At 35.2% G+C, this 11,727-nt stretch overlaps 1 protein-coding gene and 1 long non-coding RNA gene across 2 annotated transcripts; one reads left to right on the forward strand and one right to left on the reverse strand.

Annotated features, from left to right (window-relative positions):
- Positions 1-5,368: 5,368 nt before the first annotated feature.
- Positions 5,369-6,425, forward strand: LOC149253008 (uncharacterized). Its single transcript, XM_089454334.1, has 4 exons — positions 5,369-5,648; positions 5,742-5,984; positions 6,127-6,211; positions 6,352-6,425. Exons 1-4 carry the CDS (start codon positions 5,403-5,405, stop codon positions 6,423-6,425), a joined length of 648 nt encoding a protein of 215 aa, XP_089310460.1. The 5' UTR covers positions 5,369-5,402.
- Positions 6,426-6,714: 289 nt separating this feature from the next.
- On the reverse strand, positions 6,715-7,620 carry LOC149253009 (uncharacterized). Its single transcript, XR_016267023.1, has 2 exons — positions 7,253-7,620; positions 6,715-7,035 (listed from the first exon to the last, which is right to left on the reverse strand). It is a non-coding gene; the product is annotated as an uncharacterized LOC149253009 (long non-coding RNA).
- Positions 7,621-11,727: the final 4,107 nt, after the last annotated feature.

The following is an 11,727-nucleotide window of genomic DNA, read 5'->3' on the forward strand; positions in this document are numbered from 1 at the left end:
ATGAATAAAACACATTTTCAAAATTTTATAATTATTAAAGACATAGTTTAACAAATATATAACAACAATGTAAAACTAGAACCTGACACTACGAATTTTCTTAAGTTTATATAACTTCCATTATCCTCGTCTATAAATTACTTATTAGCAAACTACTTATATAAATTAATTCATCTTTATTTATAATTACTTATTGGTAAATTACTCATTTATGACACGCACCCTAAATAATTGGACCTCAAATTTAAAGTAATTTTTGTTCACCCTCAAATACGTTTGAGAATAAAAAATTGTTCCACAAAAAGTCAAATTTCCGCGACCCAGACTCCAATTTTCACATTCCACTGGGTATTCCGGTCCATCGATATGGCTCTGATGTACATTGCCCATTGCCTCAATAAGTTTGTACCCGTATATGATTTTCATGGAAAACGTTTTTTCTTCCACTATTAATAGCACGAAGCACAATGTATGTAAAACTTTGGATAACAAAAACTTTTCATCTGTGAAAACTTTGGATATCTTATATTTACCCCGAACATAATGTCTTGAAATCTGCGAAGCGCGCAATAAGACCCCCAACTTTATTGTCCAATCAAAAATTACATAATAAATTTTATATTATTTTGTAATATGAAAACTTTGGTTAAAGTTGTGATGTACAGCAATATTTTTTGGTCAAACAAGAGATTAATACGCAGTCAAAGCATAATCAATTGCTAAGAGTCCCTAACCAAATGTGATTAATGAAGAGTTTGGTGGGTGCGGCAATCACATTCCATCCAACATACATTCCATCCAACATAAAACTCAGTTTTGTGCTTTCTGATACGAATATTATATTTATACTGTAATATAATTTACTCTCTAAATATTTGTTAAGAATAAAACTTCTAATTTAAAAACAAAAAAATCGAACTTCCGTAAACTATTACATTAATTTATTAAGATATTTAAATTAAAACATTATTTTATATAATGAATATGCTTATAAAATGTTTAAATTAAAATTTAGCAAACTGTCTATCCAGAAGTTATGAAATTGACCAATTAATTGTTTCCCTAAAAAATAGGAGGTTGTATTTGGGAGTGGGAAACAAAATCTCATTAATGATCTAGTAACTACCTGCCACTTTTTGGTGAGGTGGAGGTAGTTACTAACCACAAAAGAGTGGTAGATTGGAAATTGATAAAAATCTTGTGTTTGATTTCTTTTGGCTCATTGTGAGAGAAAATGTTAAAGAGAAGCAATATCCTTGAGGGGATAATGGTTGGATGCAATATCAATGTTGAAAGGAGCCAAGTACTACACTACTAGTTTTCCCAATCTACTGATTTTGAAGTCAGTGTCCTTACCTATTGTTCTTTTTTCTTTGGAAAAAGTAAATAATTATGTTTTTCATTAGCAAATTCTATGTAGAAGAAAGAAAATAATTTAGTTACATTTTACTTACTCATTTTCCATAGTAAAAGAAAAGGAAAAGAGTTAGTTATAATTTTATTAGAGAATTTTGCACTGTAAAGAAAAAAGGGCTAATTCTTTTGTTTTATTTTATAAATTTTATATAGTAGAAAACTTATGGTTATATTTTTATTCATAAATATTGTGTGGAGGACTATTAAAGGAAGAAAACTAGAAATTATGCTAAAGAAAACAATCGCATACATAGTAGACATTTAATGTGTTAATTGAGAAATTAAACATGAAGGTATTTGTTGAAACTAGATAGGTATTGGTTATGTATACAAGTCTATCTATATGTGTTATTTCAACACACACCGCACCTAGTAATACAGGATTGGAAAACCTTGTTCGACTTTGAAGAGTAAATATGTATACAAAACAATAATAAAATATGTATATAATAAATTTTGATTAACGTAATAACTCTTAATTTTCACTTTGCGAATATAATAAACTAGCCTAGATACACAATGATCAAAAATACAAAAGTATCAATATTTACCATTGTTTTCACAAGAAAACACAATGGTATTGTTTTCCAAAATTATACAAAGTTTCATTTATGATCTAAAAATATCATTACATGGAGACAAGATTTGGAAGAGCTCTAACCGACCTCAAGAAACATGTAATTAGAAAAATAATTATATAACTTAAATGTTTTCCTCATAATCGAAAACAATACTCAATACATGAGAGGCTCATATCATTTTATAAATAATTATGTTTTCGAGGAACTACATGTCCCAAAAGACGTGAAAGAAAACAATTAACAAACATTTCGGAGGTTAACAGTCGGGAGATTCGTCATCGAACAAGAGAAATCACACCCATGTAGAATGAGAAACCAAAATTTGGGTACCTTAGACGTGGCGGAAGAGTTGAATAAGTTGAAATCAAGCCATGCCAAATTTGGAAAAGTTAAAGGAAAACGCTATGTTCGAAAGAGAAATCGGTACCTGAAATAAGCATATACGAAATTAATAATTAGTAAACAAGAATTGGATAAATAACACAAAGAAAATATAGCATTAAAGGAACAAATGTGAAGAGGGTTATAAAAATAACTTGAAAATAAGTTACAAAATTTTGATGGCTTCTTCCACCTATACAAGAGTAAAATTAACTTATTTACTATACATAGAAAAATGGTTGCTATATAAAATAAAGACAACAATGTTATAGGTAAAAATAATTAAAGATTGAACTCAGAAATTATAAAGTGAATAACAATGTAAACCCGGTGATTACATTATTTTAACCTATGTAAAACAAATAATTGATTTTTGGATAAATACCAATCTAAACTCTGTACAATGTGGGAAGGAAATAATTGTTGATTAATTAAGAAATTAAATTCATAATTATTTTTGGGTAAATTTACCACAGGCATATGACTTTATCGCGCTTCATGCAAATGACAAGATGAAAGAAATGAAGAACTTTAGCACAGAATTTTGTTGGATTTATTTGATTTCGAATCATGGAAATGCCAAAAAAAAAAATGTGGCACATAAATTCATGACAGAAAAATGCTAAAAATTCAGACCAATAAAGAATAGAATGAAAATCTTAGGGCATCAACAAAAATGATACACACACCAAAAATTACAATACACGCACCCAAAAAAATACGAATGGCCCTAACCAAAAAAATTTAAAAATAGTTACCTGAGCAGTAGCACATCCCTGTTGCCTTTTCTCTATAGAAAACTGTCCTTTCCGCATCAACTACTGGTTGGATAGAGACGGCATTAGAGAAGCCCAAAAAGATAATAGTTGCGAACATGGATCCCAAAGCATTGAATATATCTTGTTGCTTCTGCCTGCAAACAACATCCAACCACACATAAGAATTGGATCGTTTTGTCCACATCAAACAACACATTAGAATTGGAGAAAGTAATGTTTACATGTTCTGGTCAATTCTGCAAAAAATAGATCCAAATATTAGGGCGCATATTAGGGCGCAGCAAAAGGTGAAAATGAGTCGAATGGTGTTGTACTGAGGATTTCACCAATACGACCAGTGCTGCTTCCAGAAACAAGCCATAATTTGAACGGCAAAGGATTGACCAAATTGGCGTTCGAAACACAAATCCTTTGAGTCCGGGGCAGGTTGGCTGAGTCCCTGAATGAGAATTTTATTATGCCTGTGCAAAAAATAACGATACATTTCGTTTTCAGTCAGATGAATAAACCCACATACATAAAACACAAAAATGCGGGCATTATTGCTAATGGATCTCTAAATTATAAGTCAAAAAGATAATAAATTGGGATAAATAAATAAGAAAACTTTTTTTTTCGGAAGAAAAAAAATAGAAATATGTTTTATTAGATGTGAAGATTGTTTTATATCAGCTTATATCTATGGCAGGGTTTGCCTTAGCTGGATTGTAAACTTCGTACATATAACCAAAAAAATTGATCACTGATATATCAACAGAATATTAACAAAAAAACAGTAACAGTAATCTTGTAGTCTAGGTCACAAACCTTACCATAACTTGCGCCCTTCCATAGCTAATTTCCCCCGGTGACTGAGATTACACGATAATCGACTGCCTGTTCTGGACGATAGAATCCAACCGCTGGTCGAAAGAAAGAATCAATCCAAGGTTGGGATGGATAATAAATTGGCTTGCTGACTTGTAGATAGCACTAGAGTTGCATGCATGCAGATAGACATGTGGCAGATACAAAACTTTGCCCCAACTGCACTTTGGATAAAATGAACTTTCGGCGGAAGGGTCGAGAGGGTGCCATGTGTCTTCTCGGCTTGACTGTGACTTGTGAAGAGGCCAGGGCGCATCCAAACGAAGAAAATTTGAAATGCATCGTGTAACGCCTCATCCAAATTATGTAGATTTAGTAGCTTTTATGTCTCATGTATCGATATTGTTTTAGTGTCTTTCTGTCTGAGGTCTCGATATTGTTTTAGCGTGCAGTTTTGTACACTATAGACACTTGCCCGACATGCAACACCCAATACTATTTGGTTTCCAATAAAGTTATGTTAAAATTAAAAAAATAAAACATAACTGAAATAATAAATAATTAGAGGAATGTTTGGGCGAGCACGCCGGGTTAGATGCAATCCACGTGGTCCCATTGCTTCAATGCTTTTTAAAAATTCTTTTAGAAATCCTTATGGCAACCTATTATGTGACCGTGCATTTTAATGAACATAGAAAACATGACTTATTTAATAAAAAAATAGAATTTGAAAAATGTTTTCCGTATTTGAACATGGCCTTGAACTTTCTCGAGACAGCTGGGACACACCCAAAAGAAAATTATTTCGCCGACGATCTCAACGGCACACCTGTCCACAGCTCCATCGAAAGCGTACATCGGCAGTTTACCTCACACCCTGCTCCGCCCTTCCCACCGAGGCTGCCCATTTGCACGACCTTCCAACCACAGTGACGCCCGGAGATCAGCGTCTTCATTTTTTTACCACCAAAGGGTTTTCCCTTCATTTTCTTAAAAATGAGGCCTTTCACGGAACGCGTTTTCGTCCGAGACAACCATTTTTCTCTCTAGCAGCGCCTTCCTCCACAACAATCCTCTGGGCCCTTTTATTGACCATTTTTCCATACCGTCATAATACATACCACCATTTGTCAATACCGTCATAACACATACCATTCGTCAATACACGTACATGCCGTAGGAAGGTTGGGTTGTTTGTCATGTCTGTTCAGTGTTATATTCCTCGTGAGTCATCTTTAATGGATTTCCATTTTTGTATTAATAGAAGTTGTTGTGAGCCTACTATCATACTTTCAGTTCTTTCTTTCTTTAGTATGTTGTATAATACATACAGTGCCTTTGCTGCTTTTGCCTTTGTGCCTCGTCTCTTGCTGTGTTTTCTGAAGACCTGGCTGCTGCAACAACTTCAACTTCTGAAATATAATCAGAAACCCTAGCCATGGCGGTAGCAACATCATGTGCTGTAAAAACACAGCAATGCTACTCCTTTCCCCATTCCGGTAGACGGATTTCGTCTGCACCACAGAATCCACAATCTCAGTTCACAAGGAAATCGAAGGTAAAGTTTTCCTCTAGCTTTCTGGACAGCGGGAGCCCCTGGAATGCTCTGGTCGACTATCAATTACAGTCCAATAACAGACATCGAATTAATAGCAGCTTTCCCCGACCTAGTAGTACTCGTGTGGTAATCTTAGTGATTCACCGCGGCAAATCTTTTTCCATTGTGCTCTGTTAATTCATTGATGATGAGGACTGAATCTTGGCATTGGTTTGGTAGGAGGCGAGATTGTTTGGGCCTGCAGTCTTCCAGGCATCGAAGCTCAAGGTCCTATTTCTTGGAGCACAGGAAGAGAATCATCCGGGGCATTTTCCGAGGATTTATACGCTCACACACAGCGACATCACGGCCAAGTTAACGTTGGCTATTTCTCAAACAATCAATAAAGATCAGGTCGGCCCGTGTTCTGTTTTGCTGAATCTTTTGAAAATAGGATTTTTATGGCTTAGAAGTTTAAAGCCTGTGAGTTCTTTATATATGTGCACAAAATAGGATTTTATGGCTCAAAAGTTTAAAGCCTGTGAGTTCTTTATATATGTGCACAAAATAGGATTTTTATGGCTTGGAAGTTTAAAGCCTGTTATTTCTTTATATATGTGCACAGTTGCAGGGAATGAAGAGAAAAATTATGAAATTCCTCCACCCATTGGGTTTTCTAATTCTGGGCTACACAAGCGGCTTCCACAGAGGTGATTTATCATCAATTTCTGGCAGCACTGCGACCATTAAGTTTTAACAAATATTATAATCACTAACCCTATTATGCCTTCTGCATCCTTGTCCGCATATTGCCCAAACAAGATATCTATACGTTCCAACTCTTTTGCAGCTACTCTGCTGGCCGCTGTTCAATATACATACAGAATAAGCAAGGACCAGATAATCAAAATCCAAACCAACTGAATTGCACCATGTAACATCTAAAAGATACAACTAAACAAATATACAGCTCAAATATCAAAATCTATCATGCATGTGATAATCTAATATGCAAAATCATTTGTAAGGCTTAAGCCAAACCACTGTGTAAGGATCCGGTAAAGGGTAAGGATCTGGGTACCTGCAATTCAAAAATGTCAAACTTCCAAGAAAATTAAAATCCAGCAAAGAATAGCCACCAGAAAATGGCATTCTCTAGTTTCCTACTTGCATCAATCTTATATGCTCTATGAATGAAGACCATTGGTGGAACTACGTCCATAAGAGAACCCAACTCATGCTAGCACAAAATGAAGTTTAGCTTTCAAGGTTGTACAAAAGAAGCTGCCTGTGATGATCATTAAGCTAAGCCTGCATTAGTTTTCATTTGCTTGTATTTTTCAATTCCCCCGTTAAATTATTCATCGATGGTTCAAAACATTTTATACAGGACACCATTGAAAACTAAACACAAAGTTATTATATGATTTGTCAATGAATACCATTGGTGGAAATACGTCCAATACCCGACCCTAGCCCAACGGCGGGATACAAAAAGACCACTACTATGAACGCTGGAAATATACCAGAGCTCCTGCAACAAACAAAGGGTAGCCACAGTCGAAAACAGAAATAGAGACATTGCCTTAACAATCTTACAAAATTTTTTGGGAAACCATATTTTGCCATTGAATGCACAATGACCTCTGATGCCTTAAGTCAATATCACATTGGACCTTAAACATAGCAAAACAGGAGGGTAAAAATGCATGAAAAGCATAGTGAAAGAAGGCCTAAGCTCATCAACTTACCTGCTCAGTCTTGTTGGATCTAGGGAAGCCAAAATATGCCATCAACATTGTTCATTGAGCTTTACCTTTCATGGCTTGACAATGAAAAAATCAAAAAAATCAAAACGAAGAACAAGAACAAGAGAATGCTTAGAGATTGAAATGAAAGTGTGCAAAAACAGAAACTTAAAAAGGCATAGTTGTAAAGGAGGAGTATCAACCTGATAACTTAAATAAATATAATGGGTGGAATAAAATAAAAATAAAAACGAAGTTAGTGGACTATGTGGGCCTTAGCATGAGAGCCACATGCCTTACCACTCCATCCTCTATCACCATTAGATAGCATGCAATCCCTAACCACGCCACTTAAATGTTGCATCAAGCTAACATATGTGACTCAGTTTAGAAAGCCAAGCTAACATATGTGACTCAGTTCAGAAAGCCAGCGTTTCATCGGAAGAGCTTGTGTGGTTCCACTCTGTTTCATAGGTTATTCCGCTAATACAAATGCAGATTTACCACTCCTTTTCATAGGTTATTCTGCTAATACAAATGCAGATTTATAGACCGAGACAAATAATACAAATGCAGCGGCAGCAACAATCGGAGCAACAGAAACTGTAGGAACGTTATAGGCAAGAAAATAAAATCTTTCAATGAAATGCTTGGCTCCTCAGATTCTCATGATGAAGAAGAAGAGGCTGCTTAGTCCGAGCAGCCCGAGAGGTCCGAGAGGCCCGAGCAGATGGGCGTCATCGACCGGGGCATCACCGAATCCAGTGCGGCGCATTTAAGAAATCTCTTGGTGTATGATGGCGAACCAGGCAATACTCGAGGCGCTGGACACCGACTCGCCTTCGATTCACGTCGTCGACATCAATATAATGCAGAGCGTGCAGTGGCCTCCCTTCATGCAAGCACTGGCCGAGAGCGAGGGAAGAACCGCATGGACTATAGATCATTGCCCTTTGAGTTGAACGGGAATATAATAAGGGCCTTTTATAGAACCCCTGCTATTATAATGGTCACTTGGAGAGCATCTCGACTGGACATTTTGGGACTGCCTGCATGTATTAACTATTATCCAGATTCAATAGCTCTATTGGCGCTGCACAAGACTGGGCGACGGCTCGAAGGATTCGCGCACATGCTCGGCCTGCAATTCGAATTCAACCCCTGGATGGGTCATCAGTGTCAATTCTAAGGGGTAAGGCGGCAGTTAGTCGATGAAGGCGGGCGTCACGATTGATCCTCCCAGGCAGTAAGGTTTTTTATATCAATTCTATGAAGTCAATTCGGTTGATGAAGGACAGGTCTAAATAACTTTATATATATAGTCATATCTTTTCCAATGTTATTGTACTAAATTGAAAAATAAAAATACTTTATTTATTCTCAAAAATTCAAAGTTATTATTGTAATTTTTAATAAATTTTATTAAGGAAATATATATTAAAAAAGCTCTTTTTCTACAAATTATTACGTTACCCTTCAAGTATATCCAAGGATGGGTATCTATTTCATGAACATCGTTATAGGAATGGTATTTAGTTTCATGAAAAATGATATGATTAAGTATAAAAAGAAAATGGGTATTTTTATTTATTTTTTAGATTTTGGGATATATTTTAAAATTTATATGGTAGATTTTGTAATATTTTTTAAAAATTATATTGTAGATTTTTGGATATTCTAAAGTTTTAAGGGTATGTGAAACGTTAAATAACTTATTTAGCTCTTTAATAAACATGTAATTGGTTCATTTATAACCTTTTTAAAATGTTTAAATATATATATATAATAATAATAACTAATATAGATGTATCTGATTCCATTAAAAATAATAAAAATAAATAAATAAATCCTAAATCTATACTTGAGTTTTAAAAATAAATGCAAAAAATTGGTTTATTGTAAAGTGAAAAGATAGTGCATAAGCAAAGAGGCTGAAATGAATTTTAAGGACATCTGAATTTTGGACTTCGAATATAACAAAATGTTTTGGTTTACTGGAGATGATTGTAATGGCTCAAAAATTTGATTGGGATAGAATCTCTACCTTGAGGACATTTTAAAATAAAATAAATAAGGCGGGCAACAAAAGTAAATAAACTCCAATTATTCGAATACAAGAATAATGTTTATTAATAATTTACATGAAAAATATAACTATAAGTGATTTCTAAAATTAATAATTACGAGAAATTCAGGGAAGGAGAGCTGAATCTGGTTCGTTAGAGCATTGCAGCATAGATAGGATTATGGAATTGGGTTCGTTACAGCGTTGCATCATAGATATGATTAATAATTGGGTTAGTTACAACGCTACATCATTGTTATCATCCTTCATTGACCAAAACATAAAAATATTTAATTATCTAAACCATTTTTAAATTTATTTAAAAACATAACTTTATCAATAAATATAAACTATTAATATTGGCCATTTCGCCATACTTCAGTGAATCTTAAAAACTACCGGTGATGAACAAACTAAGCATAAGGTCTAACGAATCTGAATAAGTTTGAAGTATCATTAAATCATCATTAAATCATCAACATAAGCTCGAACAAACTTACTTCTATGACGAGGAGGTTGTATTTGTCACTTTGGAGGGGGCTCCGTGCATCAACGATGATACGTGTTGAGAATAATAATAGTGTGGGATAAATAGTGTCCAGTGTTAATGCTGCTTTGTATGGTCTTAAATTTAGTTATTTAAAATTACTTTGGAAGTCAATCTTTTACCTATGTAATAAGAAGACTGCTTTTGAGTTTGTTTTTAAAATTTTTGGTTAAGTATTAAATTTAAAAAGAGAAAGGTGTGCAGAAATATTAATTTATGCTTATGAAGTTAGGATTTTCTGACATATTAAGCATTTTTGTTTTAGCGATTATAGTATAATCTACAGTTAGTGTCTATCAACTGCGTTACAGAAGGGGCCATTTATAATATCAATCTGGGAGGTTTATTGCTTATCGAAGCAGACCTGTGAATGCTAATAAAATAGATCGCCCATATCTTGTTGTTCTTGCATATCTGATATTCCATATTTTAAATTATCACAATCCATAACAGAGATCTGCATTAGGCTTGTGATAGTTATTATAAAAAGAAGGGACAAGGGATCTGCACAGGCCTTTGGATAAGCAAGAACAATAACTTTAGTACCCTTTCAGAAGGATGGTGCAGACATCAAGCAAGGTGACCAAAATGAAGTGTATTTTTAAGAAGTAGCAGAGCTTCGGTGGCAGGACAAAACGTTCATATAGCAACCTCACTCAGAACCCTTCATTCAATGATCCATCGGATCGTGTTGCAGGACAACACCTTCCATCAATTTTGAGATTGTATCCTACACCGATATGCTAGTCAAAATAATTTTTCTGTAAGCTTGTAAGAGAATTGTATTGGCTCAATTTCATGCCCAAACCTCAATACAGGCACCATGAACGATCCTTTCAAGGTTGCAAAATCACCAGAGAGCCATAGGGAGATGAAGAGGGATGGATGTAGCCATCTCGGAAAAACTCTTCTGATGTCTTTGTATTTCTGAATGCTACAAGACATTGTGCATGTCTTGTACATCTTCTGACTGTCTTTGTATTTTTGCATGCTACAAGACAAGTTGCACAAAGCGTTTGTACTGTGTTGTACTGTGTTGTTGTGCCCAGATTCCATAACCCAAATCAGCAGCAAACTACAAGAGCACCACCTTTGAATTCAGCACAAAGGACATACATCCCATTGATCAAATGGAGATGCACAAGAAAACTGGTGAGATGATATCCTCCACTCTGACTAACACTGCCATGTCCTTATCCAAATTACAGGTTTCTTTTGCAAATGTACAGTCACAGTTGAAGATGGAGAAAGTCTCCTCCTTGGCCAAAGATAACAGGATCAAGTCTTTGGAAGACTTGGTGATCAAGATAGGGTATGACCCTAAAGATGCCAATGCTACTAAGGATATTGTGAAAAAGAAGAACTTAGACATTGCAACATTGAGGAATCAACTCAAGCTTCCAGCCACAGAAGATCCAACGACCAAGGACATTAAAGAAGGTGAAGCACAGAAAGCAAAGATGATGAAAGTGATCATAGACCAAAATATACAAATTAGGAAGATGGAGGTAGGGTTGGAGAAACTAATAAAGGAGAAAGAATATAGCCTGAAGATGGCCATTGTCCCCTTGGATGATGTACCTCTTTCTCAACTTCCATCAACAGGAGCAACCACTACAGCTACTTTTTCAACTTAGACTCCTAGTGCTGAACAGGTTACACAAACACTACAAAACATGTCATTGCAGTCAAAGGAAATTGAGATTTTGCAGGGCCAACTCAAAGCTTTAGAAGTCCAAAAGGCCAAAGCTGAAGCTGCTCGGACTGCTGAATTGGAGAAATCCCAGAGACTGTTGGAAAAGTTGTGCCAGGTAGAGAGAGACACTTCAATTGGCCAGACCTTGGCCCAAGCCAAGGAAACTATTT

The sequence above is a fragment of the Pinus tabuliformis genome, chromosome 7, assembly GCF_031772625.1.
Source record: "Pinus tabuliformis cultivar Carrire ecotype Pingquan chromosome 7, CPIR1, whole genome shotgun sequence".
NCBI lineage: Eukaryota > Viridiplantae > Streptophyta > Pinopsida > Pinales > Pinaceae > Pinus > Pinus tabuliformis.